The 22063-nt window shown below is 47.2% G+C and overlaps 1 protein-coding gene across 1 annotated transcript in view; it reads left to right on the top strand.

Moving 5' to 3' along the window:
• The first annotated feature begins 7286 nt into the window (after positions 1 to 7286).
• JPH1 (junctophilin 1) overlaps positions 7287 to 22063 on the top strand; it is a 176203-nt gene continuing 161426 nt past the window's right edge. Inside the window, exon 1 of the mRNA XM_082259762.1 lies at positions 7287 to 7811. Within this exon, the coding sequence (XP_082115888.1) occupies positions 7433 to 7811 (379 nt within the window). The 5' untranslated portion in view covers positions 7287 to 7432. The remainder of the gene's footprint in view (positions 7812 to 22063) is intronic.

Here is a 22063-nt window from a genome sequence, read left to right as displayed (position 1 = left end):
CCTCAATGGGTGAGAATCTGTATCACAAACTCTGTCCAGTGAGCAGGGAGATAACCCTGGGATCCTTTTGCCTGATTATTGCATGCTCCAGTTTTAGTAAATCCCCTCCATAATGTGTGTCAGCATGGCTGCTTATACTTTAAGGGGGGGGGGGGGCATGTAACAGGGTGACAACACAGGAAAACTCTTTGGAGACAGTTGTCACCCCATAACAGGAAGAGCTTGAACAAGGATTTTCAAGGCAGGATCACCAGGTATTACTTAACACAAACTAGATTTTTTTTTTAAAGTTTGAAAACAACTTTAGAAATTCAAGTATACAGTGTGCAAACCTAATCACTTAAAGAGTAACCCCACTTTTGCTTAGAAAAAAACAATCCACTCTGGGTGATCTGTGTATGCTGCAAGGATTATAAGAAATTTTACTGTAGGGTCCTACCTGTTTCTGCTCTGAAATAATAACTCTTTATTAGATCATGTCATGTACAGGACTGATTCTGAATGGGAGCGGCTAATTCATTATAAACAACAGATATACTGACCCAGTTTCGGGGCCCTGAGAAAAGTTGCAGTGCCTGCATCCCTTTAGATGTGATTAACCTTTGAGGGAGTATCTCACCAAAAACAACATTTCTTTTGTCTAAAATCTGACTTGTATCTTAGTGCAGATAGTGCAGCGTTCTTCACACAAGCAGGAATTTACATTTCTAGGGGTATTCTGTACACCAACATTAAATTACAATTTTTTTTTTTTTTTTTTGCTGCATTGTTTTTCCATGAACGTGGAGTTACCCTTTACCCTACGTTCACACCTATGTGTTTCTTAGTGCAGTTTGCACAATCACACTACAGTCCATTTAACATGGTTTCCTATGGTACACATTTACATCTATGCGTTTTTCAGCCAAAGCATTTTTGGAAAGGGTCAGGGACTTTTTTTTTCCCGCAGCAGATTGTGTTTTGCGTGTAATAGATTTCAGTGGACCCGTACCAAAAACACAAGTGTTGCATTTTTGATGCGTTTTGCATTACTTTTTCCTCTTTAAAGCGGAGTTCCACCCTAAAAATGAAGTTTGCACCGTCCGCTAGCTTAACGACACCTGAAAAAGAATTGGATAATTACAATTTTTTTTTGGTTTCACTTACCTTATTTTTAATGAAAATTTACTTACCTTCCTTCCTCTTCCTCCCTCTGCGGACACGCCCCAGGACGTCACTCCTTGCATTGACTCCTGGGAGATGAGCGTCATCAATCCCAGGAGTCAATGCACCTGCACCGGTGTCACTCATCACTTCCGGCGCAGGCACGTCATTCCCTGCTGAACAGCTTCTGGGCATGCCCAGAAGCTGTTCAGGGATGAGGCGCCTGCCCCGGAAGTGACGAGCAGGGCATTTTGGGACTTCAACGTCACCGAAGAGGACACGAAGAAGGACGCTCTGGCTTCAGCTGCCCACACCTGAGAGGGCAGCGTTGGACAAGACATTTTCAAGGTAAGTATTTCTTCTTACAGGTAAGTGAAACAGGGGACAGTTCAGAGGCTATCCTTACTTAAATGCACTAGCCCTTACTGTCCCGGGAGTATTTTTAGCCTAAACATTTTTTTTTTGCCCAGAACTCCGCTTTAACATACATGTACATAGCTGTGTATAGCTGGTTGCTAAGAAGCCGGCCCATGCGTCCTTAACAACCAATGAGCCATCAGCTGTCAGCAGGCTTCCCCACTGACAGCTGGATGCAAAAACAAAAATTTCCAGACGTTTACTCCTATGTGTTTTTTAGTGCATTTTGCAGTTTGCAGAATCAGACTACAGTCCATTCAACATGGTTTACTATAGTACACATTCACATCTATGCGTTTTTCAGCCAAGCATTTTCGGGAAGGGTCAGGGACTCTTTTCTCTCTTTTCTCGCAGCAGACTGGGTTTTGCGTGTAATAGACTTTGTTGCGTTTTTGATGCGTTTTGCATTTTTTTTCCTCTTTAACTAGCATCTACAAAGCTGTGTATAGCTGGTTGCTAAGGAGCAAAAAAGCCGGCCGCTTCGTCCTTAACAACTGATGAGTCTTCAGCTTTCAGCGGGCTTCCCCACTGACAAGCTGAATGTAAAGCCAAAAATTTCCCGGCAATAAAAAAATTCTGAAAAAAAAACTGTGTGGGGTCCCCCCCAATCCATACCAGCACCCCCATGTTGAGGGCATGTGGCCTGGTATGGTTCAAGAGGGGGGGGAGCGCTCGCTTGTCCCCTCCCTTTCCTGACCTGCAGGGCTGCATGCTTGGATAAGGGTCTGGTATAGATTGGGGGGGGGGGGGGCACCTCGTTTTTTTTCCCGATTTTCTTTTTTGCCAGCAATTCCTTTTTTTTTTTACATTCAGCTGTCAGCTGGGAACCCAGCTGACAGCTAAAGACTCATCGGTTGTTAAGGGCGAGATGGCCGGCTTCCTGGCCTGCACCTTAGCAACCAGCTATACAAAGAGTGGTAAAGACAAACAAAATACGAAAAATGTATGAAAAATGCATAAAAAACGTGGGTTTAAAAATGGAAAATGCATCGCTAAACACGCCAGAAAAATGATTTAAGCGAAACACATAGATGTTAACCTAGACTCAATGCTAATATAAGTTTTAACATGGTAACTATGAAAGTCATTTGGAGATACAGCATTGCCTTGTTATAACAGTATAATGAAACTATATACAGCTGTTCCAGGCTAAGCCGTATGGAATGGGTGATATTGGCTCTGTAAACGTATGGCAATATCTGTGCTATGCACCAGCTGTTCTGGATGTACTGTTAGCTAAAGGAGCAAAAAAGAAAGAATTGCATGACACCTACCACTAACTTATAAGCAAAGACTGAGGCCCTTTGGGTGTTTTTTTTCATACATTTTTAATTTATAAAAAGCAGCAAGTGAGTACATAAACTATTATGATCACATGGAATCTAGACATTCATCACATGGCAGAGCATTGATAGTCTTTACAATACTCAAACCTCCCGACTATCTGAAATGATAAAGAGGGACACCTGCCTTAGCCCCGGGTTACATGGACCACAAAGATCGAAATCCAGAAAATGACTGGCCAAACCACACAAGCGATTTTTTGGACCTCTCTTTTTCCTTTATATTATCTATTCAAAATAACCGATGTAGTACTATAGAGGTTGATAATTTCTGTAGTGCTTTTTGCTGTGCTTTTAACTGCGATTTTACTGCAATTTGCTTTTTTTTCTGTTTTTTTGGGAAAATTTGTTGTTAGGCAGACCTAAAAACGCAAAATGGAAATCGCGGGCCAAAACACAATATTTGCGTTTTGGATGCAGGTCCATTGAAGTCTATAACATGCGAAACGCTGCATTTTGCAGAAAAAAAAATCCCCAACCCAAAAAAAAAAAGCATTGATGTGAACCGGTTCCATAGGAACCCATGAAAATGAAATGCATTTCTGCAAAAAGCATGAAAAAACGCACCTAAAGCTCAAAAATTAAACGTCAGCAGCTTCAAACACTGTGGCTTCTGACTTTTAATAATAGGACACTCCCCTGTCCCAGGATATAGCGCTGTGCTCACCCGGCCGGTTTCATAACCAGGCTTTGGTTCCTGGTGCCAGAGTACTAACTGTGGGCAGCTGGCTGTGACTGCTTGCAGCTTCACAGCCAGCTGCTTGCCGCGCATGCATGAGCCGCGCTGCACTATTTGATTGGTCCTGCTGCTTTTCGGGACCTGTGATATGTTCCAGAAGGCTGCAGGGGAAGGAGGGGGGCAAACTTCTGCTCAGATCACCACAACTATCTGACCGGAATTTGGGGGGCAGATAAACTAGGTACCCGTGTCCCCCAAAAGAATGATGTCCCAAATGCTAAGGAGGTGGGGGGGAGCAGAAGAGTGGAAGTTCCGGTTTAACGCTGGCCAAACATGTATGCAGGGCCCGACCTACCATGGGCCCTGCTTGGTCCATTGGACCCAGGTAGCACTTGGAGAGGGGAAGCATTTTGCACAGCGCTTTACAACATAAGGGCAGACAGTACAGGTACAATGCATTCAATACAGGAGGAATCAGAGGGCCCTGCTCATTAGAGCTTACAATCTAAGAGGGAGGGTCAAGTGATACAAAAGGCAATAACTAATAGGTATAGGCCTGCGCAAAGGTCTGTAAATCCTTTTGGGTAAGAAATTCATTGGTCAGGCTGCGGCTGTGTTGACGGTTAAACAACCTAATCTAATAATGTGTAGTGACTACAACGCTGCCCTAATAAAGTGCATTCAATTAATGAGCAAAGCATTCATCTATTGTGATACAAAATAAACATTTGGTAAAGTGCTAAAGATAAAGTGCTAATGGTGTTAAAAAGTGCTAATAATAAAAGTGCTGAGTGCAGTATCAAATCAAATAAGTAAAGCAATTGACTCCCAAGATTGTTTTTCCAGCAGTTTTGAGGGTCATCAGTTTGCGGCACGTTAAGGGCGGCATTCCTCATCTTGTACTGCCGCCCGTAGTACAAACTGATGAGTAGGAGGAGGCGGGATGTCTCCTCCGGGGAACGGAGAACCTCCTCTCCTCCATTTCACTCTCCCAATGGGAACCAGCGTATGTATCACCGTGTCCTTTTCATGGTGATACATACGATGGTTTACATTGGCAGAGTGAAATGGAGGCGAGGAGGAGGTGGTAAGGAATGATTATACGATCATATGCCTGATTTGGATACCAAAAGAACAGCCAAACACCAATACGTGGAAGGAGCGTATATAATCAAAGCCTGTTTTATACATACAGCTGGTGGGTGTGGGCACATAGGAGGGGAGCACGCCACTTTGGATTCACATTGCAGCAACACTCACCTAAAGTTTATAGTCTTTTTTCAAGTTTATGGACTATTTGATTTGATACTGCACTTAGCACTTTTATGTGTTAGCACTTTTTAACACCATTAGCACTTTATCTTTAGCACTTTACCAAATGTTTATTTTGTATCACAATAAATTAATGTTTTGCTCATTATTTGAATGCACTTTATTAGGGAAGCGCTGTAGTCACTACACATTATTAGATTAGGCTGATTAACCGTCAACACAGCCGCAGCCTGACCAATGAATTACTTACCCAAAAGGATTCACAGACCTTTGCGCAGGCCTATACCTATTAGTTATTACCTTTTGTATCACTTGACACTCCCTTCTAGATTGTAAGCTCTAAAGGGCAAGGCCCTCTGATTCCTCCTGTATTGAATTGTATCGTACCTTTACTGTCTGCCCTTATGTTGTAAAGCGCTGTGCAAACTGTTGGTGCTATATAAATCCTGTATAACAATAAAAAAATAAATAAATAATATAAAAAAATGATATATAATAGAAAAATATAAATAATAATAAAATAATACAAGCACTTTGTTTTTTTAAATGTAATATTTTGCAAGCCATCATCTGTCAAATTATATTGTTTTAAACCCCTTGGAGTCGGCACCTCCCGACCCTTTGCGGGGTTTAGGATGCTCAGGGGTGCGGCGGGGTTTATGATCATGTGACTGCTGTGATTGACTGTCACATGATCGAAAGACTCCCAATTGCCAACAGTGATTGGGAGCTTTCCATTAGCCACCGGTAACTGTCGGGAGCGTGCAGGGCGCGCACGCTCAGCGCAGCTGTTTTTGCACAAATATGCGGCCACTCTGTGCCAAGGCCCACCGGATCAGAGGCAGCATATTGGCATGCGGAAAGTGCCAAGAGGTTAAAAACGTATTTTGGCAGCTCAAGCGAAGCACACATAGAGTACTATGACTGCGTGTGTATGTACATGCATGACCTCAGAATGACGTTGTGTCATGCATTTTAAAAATGTGTGACTGTCATGGAGAAAGTAGACCACCTCTGTGTATGGGTGGCCCCCATATACTGAAGTTCCTGGGCCCCTCAAGGTCTAAATCTGGCCCCAGTTGTATCATCCATTAGAAGAAAAGCCGGCAACTCGGTGTACTCTTTCTATTGAACTTTATTAGACACATTTGAAATGGTACAGTATATAGAATGCTAACGCGTTTCTGCTATTAGAGCCAAATAAGCTGAAGCGCGTTCAAATTCTGTATACTGTACCATTTCATTGGTAGCTAATAAAGCTCAATAAGAAGAGTACACATCAAGCTGCTGGCTTTACTTGTAATGGATTGACTGTATTGGGGATGGAATATACCAGCCTGAGCTTTTAGAATGGAGAAGCGGTGGAGCTGGGTTACGATTCTTGCTTCTAGTTGTATCGTCTCCTTGCCACCTGTTTTAACCCCCTACATGCCAGACCATGGCACTGCACCGCATATATTGCGTGTCATTGATGTGTGGCCACATGTACTTGAATGGGTTGCGTTCGGCTGGAAGTAGTGTGTGCTGAATGTGGCAAGGAGTTTAATTTTGGCAAAGTAAAGCACAAAGCAAATACCTTTCCAGCTAAAGGGGAGTGGTTGAGGGGTGGTAAAATTGTGAAACAACTGCAGGTTTTCCTGCCCCCGTAATCGCCAGTGTAAATGAGGTCTTTGCATTGAGTAAACGTTCAAGAGCTCAGATGTGCGATGAGGCATGTACAGCCGCTCAGGGGCTGACTGGCAACTTTCGGCCCAGGGGGCAAGGACAATCCAGAGATCCAGGGGGCGGTTGGGGGGAGGTGGGACAGCTCGTTGGGGCTGGGAGGAGAGTCTACGTTGGGGCATGGACACAGTTTACACCATCCATGCTGGGAGGTGGGGGGCTGCGCTCTGTAGTGGTCTCCATCCTGCACTCAGTAGTGGGGACTTTTTACTTCTCTTCACCTGGAATTATTTAGGCATGGCTGTGGCAGAAGCGGTGCAGCCTTTTTACAGGGCATGAGTGGCCCAGGGGGTAATTGCCCCCCTGCCCCAGTCCTCCCCTGCAGCCACAGCCCATTGTTGATCTGTAGAGGAATGGACGCAGTTATACGCAGCCGTAACTCCCGGACGCAGAATTACGCCCCTTGGCGGTGTATGGTCCTCCACCCCCCAATATGAGCCCCAATATTGGTACCCAATACAATGTCACCAATCAGAGTCTCCTTCTTCCAGAACACATGTCATCCTCCAATGAGCGGATCTCACAGAGGAGAGATGTGTGATAATGAGAGGGCAGTCGGGAAAAGTTTCTCCCCCGGTGCCCGCACTCCACCAGCGGCGGTATTTTTAGTCCGGACCTCCCGGCTCCTCGCTCAGCCTCTAATAATACCCGCGGCGGGGGGCGGGGGCGGGGCTAGCGGCAGAGGATGGTGGCGGAGCTGCGCTGGGATTGGCCGGTGTCTGGGCGCTGTGAGTGGGATGTAGAGGGGAGAAGGGGAGGCAGAGGAGAGTGCATGCCGCCGCCGGTACACGGGAGCCGCCGCTGCCCCGCTCTCACCGTCCCTTCTCTGAGGACCCCCCCACCGCACAGCCGCTGAATGACGGGCGGACGCTTCGACTTCGACGACGGCGGCACTTATTGCGGCGGCTGGGAGGATGGCAAAGCTCACGGGCACGGCATCTGTACGGGGCCCAAGGGGCAGGGGGAGTACTCGGGCTCCTGGTCCCACGGCTTCGAGGTGGTCGGGGTGTACACCTGGCCCAGCGGGAACACCTACCTGGGTTACTGGGCGCAGGGCAAGAGGCACGGGCTGGGCGTGGAGACCAAAGGCAGGTGGATGTACCGGGGAGAGTGGTCCCATGGCTTCAAAGGGAGGTACGGGGTCCGCCAGAGCCTCTCTACACCGGCCCGCTATGAGGGCACCTGGAGCAACGGACTGCAGGACGGATACGGCATCGAGACCTACGGGGATGGAGGTGAGGCACGGCAACACACAGGGGGGTCATACAACCTCTTCCCTGAACCCAACCACCCAACCTCTTCCCTTCACCATACCTGAACCCAGCCACCCAACCTGTACCCTTCACCCAATCTGTACCCATCACCCAACCACCTAACCTTCTTCCCTTCACCATACCTGAACCCAACCTGTACACTTCACCTAACCTCTTCCCTTCACCCAACCTGAACCCTTCACCCAACCACCTAACCTGTACCCTTCACCCAACCATAACCCTTCACCCAACCACCTAACCTGTACCCTTCACCCAACCATAACCCTTCACCCAACCACCTAACCTGTACCCTTCACCCAACCATAACCCTTCACCCAACCACCTAACCTGTACCCTTCACCCAACCATAACCCTTCACCCAACCACCTAACCTGTACCCTTCACCCAACCATAACCCTTCACCCAGCCACCCAACCTGTACCCTTCACCCAATCTGTACCCATCACCCAACCATCTAACCTTCTTCCCTTCACCATACCTGAACCCAGCCACCTAACCTGTACCCTTCACCCAATCTGTACCCATCACCCAACCATCTAACCTTCTTCCCTTCACCATACCTGAACCCAGCCTCCCAACCTGTACACTTCACCTAACCTCTTCCCTTCACCCAACCTCTTCCCTTCACCCAACCACCCAACCTGTACACTTCACCTAACCTCTTCCCTTCACCCAACCTGTACCCTTCACCCAACCATAACCCTTCACCCAACCTGTACACTTCACCTAACCTGAACCCTTCACCCAACCACCTAACCTGTACACTTCACCCAATCTGTACCCATCACCCAACCTCTTCCCTTCACCCAACCTGAACCCTTTACCCAGCCACCTAACCTGAACCCTTCACCCAGCCACCTAACCTATACACTTCACCCAATCTGTACCCATCACCCAACCTCTTCCCTTCACCCAACCACCTAACCTGTACCCATCACCCAACCTGTACACTTCACCTAACCTCTTCCCTTCACCCAACCTCTTCCCTTCACCCAACCACCCAACCTGTACACTTCACCTAACCTCTTCCCTTCACCCAACCTCTTCCCTTCACCCAACCATAACCCTTCACCCAACCTGTACACTTCACCTAACCTGAACCCTTCACCCAACCACCTAACCTGTACACTTCACCCAATCTGTACCCATCACCCAACCTCTTCCCTTCACCCAACCTGAACCCTTTACCCAGCCACCTAACCTGAACCCTTCACCCAGCCACCTAACCTATACACTTCACCCAATCTGTACCCATCACCCAACCTCTTCCCTTCACCCAACCACCTAACCTGTACCCATCACCCAACCTGTACACTTCACCTAACCTCTTCCCTTCACCCAACCACATAACCTGTACCCATCACCCAACCTGAACCCAGCCACCCAACCTGTACACTTCACCTAACCTCTTCCCTTCACCCAACCTGAACCCTTCACCCAACCTGTACCCTTCACCCAGCCACCTAACCTGTACACTTCACCCAACCTGAACCCTTTACTCAGCCACCTAACCTATACACTTCACCCAATCTGTACCCATCACCCAACCTCTTCCCTTCACCCACCCTGAACCCTTCACCCAACCTCTTCCCTTCACCCACCCTGAACCCTTCACCCAACCTCTTCCCTTCACCCAATTTGAACCCTTCACCCAGCCACCTAACCTGTACACTTCACCCAACTACCCAACCTATACACTTCACCCAACCTGAACCCTTTACCCAGCCACCTAACCTGTACACTTCACCCACCCTGAACTTATCACCCAACCTGTGCACTTCACCCAACCACCTAACCTGTATACTTCACCCAACCACCTAACCTGTACCCATCAACCAACCACCTAACCTCTACCCCTCACGCAACCTGTACCCATCACCAATGTGTAACCCAACCTGTACCCATCACGCAACCTGTACCTGTCATCAATGTGTCACCCAGCCTGTACCCATCACCAATGTGTTACCCAACCTGTACCCATCCCTCAACCTGTACCCGTCACCAATGTGTCACCCAGCCTGTACCCATCACCAATGTGTTACCCAACCTTTACCCATCACCCAACCTGTACCCGTCACCAATGTGTCACCCAACCTGGACCCGTCACCAATGTGTTACCCAACCTGGACCCATCACCAATGTGTTACCCAACCTACACCCATCACCAATGTGTTACCCAACCTGCACTCATCACCAATGTGTCACCCAACCTGTACCTATCACACAATCTGTACCCGTCATCAATGTGTCACCCAAGCTGTACCCGTCACCAATGTGTCACCCAACCTGTATCCGTCACCAATGTGTCACCCAACCTGTACCCATCCCTCAACCTGTAACCGTCACCAATGTGTCACCCAACCTGTACCCATCACCAATGTGTTACCCAACCTGTACCCATCCCTCACCCTGTACCCATCACCAATATGTCACTCAGCCTGTACCCATCACCAATGTGTTACCCAACCTTTACCCATCACCCAACCTGTACCCATCACCAATGTGTCACCCAACCTGTACCCGTCACCAATGTGTCAACCAACTTGTACCCGTCACCAATGATGTCATCCAACCTGTATCCATCACCCAACCTGTCCCGTCACCAATGTGTCACCCAACCCGTACCTGTGACCCAACCTGTACCCGTTCACCTGAGTGTCGCCCAATGTGTCCTCCCACCTCTACACATCACCTGTGTGTCACCCAACCTGTACCCCTCACCTGAGTGTCACCCGTGTTACCGAACCGGTACCCCTCACCTTAGTGTCACCCAACCTGTACCTGTCACCCAACCTGTACCCGTCACCTGAGTGTGACCCAACCTCTAACCGTCACCCAACCTGTACCTGTCACCCCATCAGTGCCCGTCACCAGAGTGTCACCCCACTGGTACCCATCACCTGAGTGTCACCCCGCTGGTACCCATCACCCCACCGGTACCCGTCACCCAACGTGTCACCCAACCTGTACCTGTAACCTGAGTGTCACCCACCTGTACCCAGCACCCTACGTGTCACCCCACCAGTAACCGTCACCTGTGTGTCACCCCACCTCTTCACATCACCTGTGTGTCACCCAACCTGTTCCTATCACCTGTGTGTCACCCAACGTTTCATCCCACCTTTACCCATCACCTATGTGTCACCCAACTTGTACCCCTCACCTGTGTGTCACCCCACTTCTACACATCACCTGTGTTTCACACAACCTGTAACTCTCACCTGAGTGGTATCCAACTTGTCACCACGCATCTACCCATCACCTGTGTGTCACCTCACCTCTAACCATTACCTGAGTGTCACCCAACCTGTACCCAGTCACCTGTGTGTCACCATAACCTGAGTGTCACGCAACCTGTACCCACTAACCAATATGTCCCCCATCACCTGAGTGTCACCCAACCTGTACCTATCACCTACCATGTCCCCATCATCTCTGTGTCACCCATGCTATACCGGTTATCTTTGTGTCACCCAATGTGTTCCTATCCCCTGAGTGTCATCCAACCTGTACCCACTAACCAATGTGTCACCCAATGTGTTACCATCACCTGTGTGTCACCCCCCACCTCCACCCATCCCCTGTGTGTCACCCAACCTGTACCCACTCACCAATGTGTCTCCCATCACCTGTGTGTCACCTAACATTTCTCCTATGTATTATCCCATCTCCACCCATCACCTGAGTGTCACTCAACCTATACCCACTCACCAATGTGTCACCCATCATGTCCCCCATCCTCTGTGTTACCCAGTGTTTCATCCAATGTGTCCTCCGTCACCCAAATGTCACCAAACGTGTCCCCTTTTTGTCACCCAAATCACCTAAGTGTCTGATTTAATCAGACTGCATGGAATGTGTCCTCGAGCACTCGTGTGTCCCACATCACCTTAATGTAACCCAACATGTCCACCATTACTTGTGTGTAACCTAACGTGTCCCCAATCACCTGAATGTCATTTACCTTTGTCCCCAGTCATGTCCTTGCTCACCTGTGTATTCTTTGCTCACCTGCATGTCACCCATCATGTCCCTAATGGCCTGTGTGTTATTAACTAATCAAGTCCCTGCAGCATTTTCTTAAATGTGTCCCTGCTCATCTTGTCACTCGCTCATGTCCCTGATCACCTGTGTGTCACCCATCATGTCCCCAATCACCTGTGTGTCACCCATCATGTCCCCAATCACCTATGTGTCACCTATCATAACCCTGCTCACCTGCCCATCACCATCATGTACCCAATCACCTGTGTATCACCAAGCATGCCCCCAATCACCTGTGTGTCACCTATCATATCCCTGCTCACCTGCCTGTCACCAGTCATGTACCCAATCACCTGTGTGTCACCTATCATATCCCTGCTCATCTGCCTGTCACCAGTCATGTACCCAATCACCTGTGTGTCACCAAGCATGTCCCCAATCACCTGTGTGTCACCTATCATATCCCTGATCACCTGCCTGTCACCCATCATGTCCCCAATCACCTGCCTTTCACTGGCTCATCATGCCTGTCTGCTATGTCACTGCCATAACTAGCAAGTCTTATTTCCAGGCTGGTCCCAGGGTTTGGTGATTTGCCCCCAGAATGTTTGTGTCTTGTGACATTTGTCACTGTGAAATGCATCTTGTACACATCTGAATTTCCTGTTGTGCCTTCCAATTTTCTCAGCTTGTATAAAGTTAATGTTTTATAGAGTAGTATGTAATGACAGGGTAAAAGCTTTATTATACTGTTCAGTGAATGTTCTATCATTACTGCATTTTATTAAAGTTTACAAAACAACTACAAATCCCCCAGAATGTCTCCAGTGCCCATCACTTCTGATAGTCTTCCTGTGTGTCCGGGTGGGCAGTCCAGGGTTGTCCCTGGGTGATCACCTTCATGTCAGCTTTATGTTCAGTGATATTTTCCCATAAAGGGGTATAGAAAAAAAAAATGAAAGGATAAATATTATGTAGTCCAGATTGTGGAATATGTAATGATGATTTCTTCTTGCCCTGTGATCCTCAGAGGCAGCTATCAGACATTGTTGGGTCAGTGGCTTCTGCAGCAGCGTATCCCTTGAAATGATTTACTGTATATTGTGTCATCAGCATTACGTTTCCCTCATTATGTCAGGCAGGTCTTGTTCACACAACCACAATTTTGGCATTCTGGGTGTGTATTTGTATACGCGTTTAAGTTTACCAGTGCGTTCTCTACCTTATTTTTTATTTTGAAAAATCTTTATTGTCATTCAGGCCATTGTGCATTCTCATTTGTTTTTATGCAATTCGAATGAAAAAGTTGCAGCATGTAGTACTTTTGTTAAAAGCACTGGAACTGAGGAATATCTAATTGGATGTTTATCAGCTGTAGTATCTTTCATCCGGAACTTCTCCATTGCTTTTTGTTTTCATGCTGATTTGATCTTTGATTGATTTCATTGTAGTGTTTTTGAACTTTTTCAATCAAGTGGGACTGACTACACTTGTGTAAAGTAGGGCCATTAAAATACATGGCAAACACTGTGCATGAAGCCTTGATGTGGTTTAAAACTGCACTGGAAAGCATCTGGTGTGAACCAGCCCTCAACCATTGTGCCTGCCCAATGCCCCTATCCAGGGGAGGGCCGGCCCAATGCCCCTCTCTAGTGGAGTGCCTGCCCAGTGCCCCTGTCCAGGAGAATGGGCCTACCCAGTGCTGGGAGTGCCTGCCCAGTGTCCCTGTCCAGGGGAATTCCTTCCTAGTGCCCCTGTCCAGGGGAGTGCCTGCCCAGTGCCCCTGTCCAGGGGAGTGCCTACCCAGTGCCCCTGTCCAGGGGAATGGGCCTGCCCAGTGCTGGGAGTGCCTGCCCAGTGCCCCTGTCCAGGGGAGTGCCTGCCCAGTGCCCCTGTCCAGGGGAGTGCCTGCTCAGTGCCCCTGTCCAGGGGAATGCCTGCCCAGTGCCCCTGTCCAGGGGAATGCCTGCCCAGGGCCCCTGTCCAGGGAAATGCCTGCACAGTGCCCCTGTTCAGGGGAATTACTGCCCAGTGCCCCTATCCATGGGGGAGGGGGCAGCCCAATGCCTCCATCCAGGGTAGGGCCTACACAGTGTCTCTGTCCAGGGGGAGGAAATAAACAGAGTATACATGGACAGTTTTATTTCATTCAACTAGCGCGTTGAACAAAAAAAATAATACGACAGATCGCCGCATCCACACAAGTAATGTGGATGCAGGGATCTCCCCCATTGCACTGTTGTTTTCTAACAGTGGGGGCTATTCCCCTGTCAGAATACACGGATAAATGCTGCAGTCATTGGCTGCATGTGCTGATCAAATGCCAGCTTCTGTTGAACAGAGAGGAGTAACATGTACCAGAGGTCGTGTCCGGTTCCTGCTGAGCTGGCCCAAATTTCATACATGTATACCTGGCTTTACTCTTGAAATCACATAGGGGTTGATTTACTAAAACTGGAGAGTGCAAACTCTGGTGCAGTTCTGCAAAGAAACCGATCAGCACCAGATTTTGCACTCTCCAATTTTAGTAAATCAACCCCACTGTGTAACGAGATCAATTCTGTTTTTACAAACATTTGTTTTGAAAACATTGTAATCAGTTACAAATAAGGAAACTATCAAAAACAACAAAACAAAACAAAACAAAAAAAACAAACAAATAAGATTCACAGACAGTCCTAAACTGAATAGAAATGTTTTATTTGAAGAGGTAAATCAGATGCTGTGGTTCGGCTCTCGCACAGATTAGGATGAATAATCAGGTGTCCCCTTCACACAACATAAATGTCCTGGATGATGGGGGTCTCCAGTTTTCATCAGTGGGTCAGACAGTGAGCTCCATCCCAGACACAGGAGATCTATGTGAAAACAGTAGGGGGCCTCAGGTGCTGATAAACTCCCCGCAGTCTCAGAGCCGCAGTGAGTTTTACAACTCTAAGATCATTATATAAAGTTGGATAGGAAAGACTATCTGATTTCCAACTACAGCAGACACCTGTCATGGAAGTGATATCTTGTATTCACGGCTGAGAAGTGGAGAGCCGCAAGTTATCTGTCACTTGTACATGAGCGAGCTGGTCAGAAAATGTTAAACATGTTCTCCGATCACTTCATATCACCATAATCACATCAGCGGCTGGTCTAGGATGGATCCGAAATGAAAAGGATTTGCTAATTTCTGCCAGAATGTGTTATTGATAGAGATTTGTTCACAGATTAGAATTCTAAAAATGGGCTGTATGGGGTTAGTGCTGACTATACACTTAGCAATGTAATCATTAGATAGAAATCTTATTTCAGTGGAATTAATAACCACAATTCAGAAATCACTTGAACTGAATATACATTCTAATAAATAAATACGATGAATAATTGATCCTGGTGGAAAATGCAATTAAATTGGACCAAATCAATGATTTTCCTGATTATGTTAAATGAAAAAGCAAAAGACTTGTGGAATAACTGAATCAATAATTGATTGTTCATTCATCATTCTCTTTATATTTATAATGTATGCCTGATTGCATACACATTGAAAGTGTTTAGGTTTGACATCATATTATATGATTTTGATAAATCTAAAGGAAAATTGAATAAGAAAATTGTATAATGTATGGCCAGCCTAAGAGCAGGAGCATTGGTGCCTCATTCGTTTTGAATTGAATTGCATCAATGGTGTGGGAGCTGGTCGGATGAAAGTATACAGATTGCATTAATTGGGAGAAGTGTGGCTCACCTCTTGATATAAAAAAAAAAAAAAAAAATATATATATATATATATATATATATATATATATATATATACAGTTTCTCACAAAAGTGAGTACGCCCCTCACATTTTTGTAAATATTTTATTATATCTTTTCATGTGACAACACTGAAGAAATGACACTTTTCTACAATGTAAAGTAGTGAGTGTACAGCTTGTATAACAGTGTAAATTTGCTGTCCCCTCAAAATAACTCAACACACACTCATTAATGTCTAAACGGCTGACAACAAAAGTGAGTACACCCCTAAGTGAAAATGTCCAAATTGGGCCCATATAGCCATTTTACCTCCCCGGTGTCATGTGACTCGTTAGTGTTACAAGGTCTCAGGTGTGAATGGGGAGCAGGTGTGTTAAATTTGGTGTTATCGCTCTCACTCTCTCATACTGGTCACTGGAAGTTCAACATGGCAACTCATGACAAAGAACTCTCTGAGGATCTGAAAAAAAGAATTGTTGCTCTACATAAAGATGGCCTAGGCCAGGGGTAATGAATTAAAATTCAAGGAGGTCCGGTCGCTAAAATTTTCTTTGGGCCGAGGTCTGAATCTGAAGTCTGTGCTATGACTCAGAAAGATGGGCAAAACAAAACGTGTACATCAGCGTTGCTCTTAACATAATATATGCCCATTTGAGTGCCCCTTAACATAAAATGTGTCCATCAGCGTGACCCTTAACATAAAATAAGGGGTACGCTTGATGGGCACATTTTATGTTAGGAGGCACTTTGATGGGCACATTTTATGTTAGGGGGCACTCTGATGGGCATATTTTATTTTATGGGGCACTCTAATGGGCCCAAATGTGCCCATCTGTGTGCCCCTTAACAAAATATGCCCATCAGTCTGCATTTTATAAAAATAAACAACCCCCTAAAAAAATGTGCCCCACATACCTTTGGGAGCAGAAAATGTCAGAGCCAGGAGCCGCGAACATCAGGGGGGCGGGGCGGGGCGTGCATGTGATGTCACGCCCCAGCTCGCAGCTAGGCTGAGTGTGAGTCAGGCAGTGCCGGGACAAGGCCATCTAGCGCCCAGGGCGAAGATGCCAAACTGCGCCCCCCCCCCCCCAAGATGTAGGTGCATAATGCGTAGTGCCAGGACAAGGTCACCCAGCAAAGATGGCAAACTGCGCCCTCTATTCCCACCCCCCCCCCCCCCATGTGTACAGTTCACACCTCAGTCTCAGAGTGGCACCCACTGGGAATGAAGGCGGCTGCTACGTCTTTCCCTCTCCGGTCATGCGAAATGTCTTTAACCCACTGTCGCCTGAAAATGGGTCACAGGAGTGCGTGACTAAATGCACTCCTGTGAACCCCAGGAGAAGTATAGCTGAAATAGCTTTGGCTAACCTTCTCCTTTAAAGAGGAGCAATGGGGGGGGTAAAAATGATGCTCAGCTGCATGTTTTACTGCCCCCAACCGCACGTGTAAACGAGCCCTAATAGTTGGCTACAGGAAACATGGTGCTTAGTGGAAAACAGCAGTACATAATGACACTGTACCTGTCCTGCTCTGTGTTTTCTGTGTTTAGGCAAGGCATCTTCAGTCAGCTTCTGTCCCCTCCGGCCAGCCCATCCGCCACCTGTAAGGATTCAGCATTTTTAGATATGCACGAGTTTAGCCCCGGTAATCCGGCATTTTCTGCATCCTCTGTCTGCTTTTGTCCCCGCCTCCCGGCCCGCCCACCTCCTATCAGACCTGTAGAACAAAGGCTAGAAAAGTGTCACAGGTGCTGGGTGGGCGGGCCAGCTAGTGAGTGGGCGGGTCAGCCAGCGGGGATAGAAGCCGAGGGAAATGCCTGGACAAGACACGGGCAGATCAATACTAAAGCCTTTACAGGAGGTGGGCAGGCCGGGAGGCGGCCACAGACGCTGACAGAAGATGTGGAAAATGCCGGGGCTAGACTCGTATGGGCGCGCCGGCCGGCAGGGACACAGGTGGAACGATTTAATCCTGTCACAGTGTCACTGGGATAAAAGAAGAGTCGACGCTCCCAAACCCCCCCCCCCTCAACACGTGTCCCCTCAGCCCCCCCTCCCCCCTTGTACCGGCCCCTCGAGTCAGGAGCCGCAGTAAGGAGCAGGGGGGCAGGGCGCGCACTTGACGTCACGCCCCAACTCGCGGGCGACAGGCAGGGAGACGAAGAATGCAGCAGGGGGCGGGGTGTACACACGGGATGTCACTGGTTGCTGGGACACCCGCAGTCCCAGCAAACCAATGACTTTACAGTGGCGGCCCGATGGGTCCGGGCGGAAGCATCGTGCGGGCCGCTCCTGGACCGCGGGCCGCCATTTAATGGCGGCTGGCCTAGGCCTTTAAGAAGATTGCCAAGACCCTGAAACTGAGCTGCAGCATGGTGGTCAAGACCATACAGCGGTTTAACAGGACAGGTTCCACTCAGAACAGGCCTCCCCATGGTTGACCAAAGAAGTTGAGTGCATGTGCTCAGCGTCATATCCAGAGGTTGTCTTTGGGAAATAGACGTATGAGTGCTGCCAGCATTGCTGCAGAGGTTAACGGGGTGGGGGTCAGCCTGTCAGTGCTCAGACCATACGCCGCACACTGCATCAGATTGGTCTGCATGGCTGTCGTCCCAGAAAGAAGCCTCTTCTAAAGATGAAGCACAAGAAAGCCTGCAAACAGTTTGCTGAAGACAAGCAGACTAAGGACATGGATTACTGGAACCATGTTTTGTGGTCTGATGAGACCAAGATGAACTTATTTGGTTCAGATGGTGTCAAGCGTGTGTGGCGGCAACCAGATGAGGAGCACAAAGACAAGTGTGTCTTGCCTACAGTCAAGCATGGTGGTGGGAGTGTCATGGTCTAGGGCTGCCGACACTGAGGAGCTACAGTTCATTGAGGGAACCATGAATGCCAACATGTACTGTGACATACTGAAGCAGAGCATTATCCCCTCCCTTTAGGTACTGGGCCACAGGGCAGTATTCCAACATAACGACCCCAAACACACCTCCCTCCAAGACAACCACTGCCTTGCTAAAGAAGCTGAGGGTAAAGGTGATGGACTGGCCAAGCATGTCTCCAGACCTAAACCCTGTTTACCATCTGTGGGGCATCCTCAGATGGAATTTGTAGGAGCGCAAGGTATCTAACATCCACCAGCTCTGTGATGTCCTCTTGGAGGAGTGGAAGAGGACTCCAGTGGCAACCTGTGAAGCTCTGGTGAACTCCATGCCCAAGAGGGTTAAGGCAGTGCTGGAAAATAATGGTGGCCACAAAAAATATTTACACTTTGGGCCCAATTTGGACATTTCCACTTAGGGGTGTACTCACTTTTGTTGCCAGTGGTTTAGACATGAATGGCTGTGTGTTGAGTTATTTTGAGGGGACAGCATTTTTACACTGTTATACAAGCTGTACACTCACTACTATACATTGTAGCAAAGTGTCATTTCTTCAGTGTTGTCACATGAAAGATATAAAATTTTTTCATAAATATGAGGGGTGTACTCACTTTTGTGAGATACTGTATATGTATATATATATATATATATATATATATATATATATATATATATATATATATATATACACTGTATTGTCAAAAGTATTGGGACACCTGCCTTTACACGCACATGAGCTTTAAAGCAGAGTTCCAGCCTTTTCTGTGTTTATTAAAAGTCAGCAGCTACAAAAAGTGTATCTGCTGACTTTTAATAAGCACACACTCACCTGTCCCACGGTCCAGCGATTCGGCCGCCTGAAGCCTCAATCCTCTCCCTCTGGTCTCGGCTGCGCCGGCATCACTGGCGTGGGCACCCGGCTGTGACAGTTTGTGGCTTCACAGCCGGGTACGCACTGCGCATGCGCGAGTTGCGTGTCTTGACTGGCCGGCAATCTTCTGAGACCTCTGACATGTCCCAGAAGATTGTAGGGAGGGAGGGGGAGAGAAGAACTTTCGCTCGGGACACCGGAGCGCTCTGAGCAGAAGTGGGAGCGGGTACCTGTCAAAACTAGGTACCCGCTCCCCCCCCCCAAAAAAAAGACATGCCAAATGTGGCATGTCAGGGGGTTAGGACTACCTAAAGCGGAAGTTCCACTTTTGGGTGGAACTCCGCTTTAATGGCAACCCAGTCTTAGTCCATAGAGTTTAATATTGAGTTGGTCCACCCTTTGCAGCTATAACAGCTTCAACTCTTCTGGGAAGGCTGTCCACAAGCTTTAGGAGTGTGTCTATGGGAATGTTTGACCATTCTTCCAGAAGTGCATTTGTGAGGTCAGGCACTGATGTTGGATGAGAAGGCCTGGCTCCCAGTCTCAGCTCTAATTCATCCCAAAGATGTTATTACATTTTAGAATGGGGTGCTTCAAGACTGTCCATCATTTTTAAATGGTGCCTTGACTGAAAAAAGGTTGAGAAACTTTGGTCTATTTAATGCCCCCTTATTAACACGATGTTCTAATAAATGAAAAATCCTGCCCCTCCATGACTTAAATTTGTGACAAGAGTGTTACTATAATCTGTCCATAGGAATGCCCATTTCTTCATCTACCCCCTGTATCGCCTCTATAGTAAATAATTGTCTGGGCACATACAGTAAACACAGGTAAAAGTGCTTTGTAGTTGTTTTAAATACATTTATATATATTTTTTTTTTTAGCTTAGTGTTTTTGTTTTGTTTTGTTTTACCAAAAGTTTATCTCAAAAGCATGAAAATGCATCAGGGAAATTGCTAAAAATAAACAATAAACTTGGGTTCAAATATGGAGCATTTATAAAAGTTGCAAAACCAATGATTATAGTGCAATAATAAAAATTGAAATTTCAAGTTATTTTGATAGCTGTAACCCTGCTTAAACTGCTTTGTTATCACAGTACAACTTTTATAGGTTCACATGTAAAATATCCCTTGCTGTGCAAGTGTGAATTACCTTTATAGCAGAGAACTAGGAATGTGCAGCTGCGTGTGTTCCTAGTTCTCAGACCCGCTGTCAACCAGAGTTATTATATTGGTGATGAAAGGATTAAATACATCAAAGATGCCCTTTTGTCAGAGCCCCTTTTTTTAATATACACACTTGTTTCATTGCAGTACACCTTAGGCCCCTTTCACAGAACCGCTCCAATCAGGTCTGCCTGTCAGTTTTTCAGATTGGACGGTCCATTCATCCCTATGGACCAGCAGGTGTAAATGGACCTGTGTCCCTTTACACCCCCCTACCTCCCATCTGATCCAGTCTGCTAAAAACAAACAGAAGGGGATCCGTCCTCCCCCATGTAGGTGGATCAGATCAGGGGTAGTCTGTTGTCCATTTACAAACCATAGAGCAGAGCTGGGTCTGTCTGTGTCTGCTTTGCAGAAACTGAGGGAACATGGACCTGTCATCTACCCACTCTGCTCAAATCAGCATCCCTGCCAATTGGAAAGGAGTCAGCCCACTGTGAAAGGGGTCTGGGAGGGAAGGGGTTAACACCAGGGAGGATCAAAGGGTTAAGTGTGTCCCTAGGGAGTGCTTTCTAACTAGTGGGGATGGACTCACTAGATGAACACAGAGACTGTGTTCCTGAATAGCAGGAACACGGGATCCCTGTGTTCATCTGTGATAGAATGGCGATCTGCCTTGTTTACACAGGCAGACTGCTGTTCTGTCTCTGTGGGGAGCAATCGGGCATGGTGTCCCCTGGACCCACTGATTGGCTCCCCCTCTGGCCAATGAGCGAGCACACCCGCACTGGCTATTGCAGGAAGTGACGTACAGGTACGTCGTTTCGTGCAATAGAGCCAACCTGCCGCAACAACAGGCGCTGTGACTATCTGGAAGCTTTTATGGAGGGCACTCGTCCATGATGGAGGTGGACGTGTTAATACCTGGAGCAGTTTTTTTTTTGTATTTAGATTCTCTTCAAACCTTTACTTGTGTATAGTAAATTATATCTATATTTTAAGCATACAGTTTAAATTGTATAAAAACCCAAAACTAAAAATGTAATACATTGCAGCTTACTAGTCCCAAGGCTTGATTCACACCTATGCATGTTGCTTTTAAAGAATTTCTGTAGTGCTTTTCCCTGTGCTTTCCACGTTTTCTACCGCAATTTTGCGGCATTTTTACAGCGATTTTACTGCGATTTGCCTTTCCAAAAAAGCAGAGGCACAAAAATGCATTGACGGCGGGAAAGTGGTTGCATTATCCTGACCGGTCGTCACGTCATATGACGGCGGCAGGATAATACGCTCTGCGCGCCCCCGCATCTCTGATCTCGGTAAAGAGCCTACTGATGTAGGCTCTTTACCATGTGACCAGCTGTGTCCAATCACAGCTGGTCACATAGTAAATAGGAAGTGCCGTTGATCGGCTTTCCTTAGTTCATGCCTGACAGGCACGAGTAGAGGAGAGCCGATCTGCGGCTCTCCTGACAGGGGGGTCTGCACTGGTAATCAGATCATTGATTACCAGTGCAGTGCCACTAGAACCACCAGGGATGCCCACTCAT

Source organism: Pelophylax lessonae (assembly GCF_965119305.1).
Source record: "Pelophylax lessonae genome assembly, chromosome: 5".
NCBI lineage: Eukaryota > Metazoa > Chordata > Amphibia > Anura > Ranidae > Pelophylax > Pelophylax lessonae.
The sequence above is the reverse complement of the archived record's forward strand: the minus strand, read 5'-3'. Positions and strand labels throughout refer to the sequence as shown.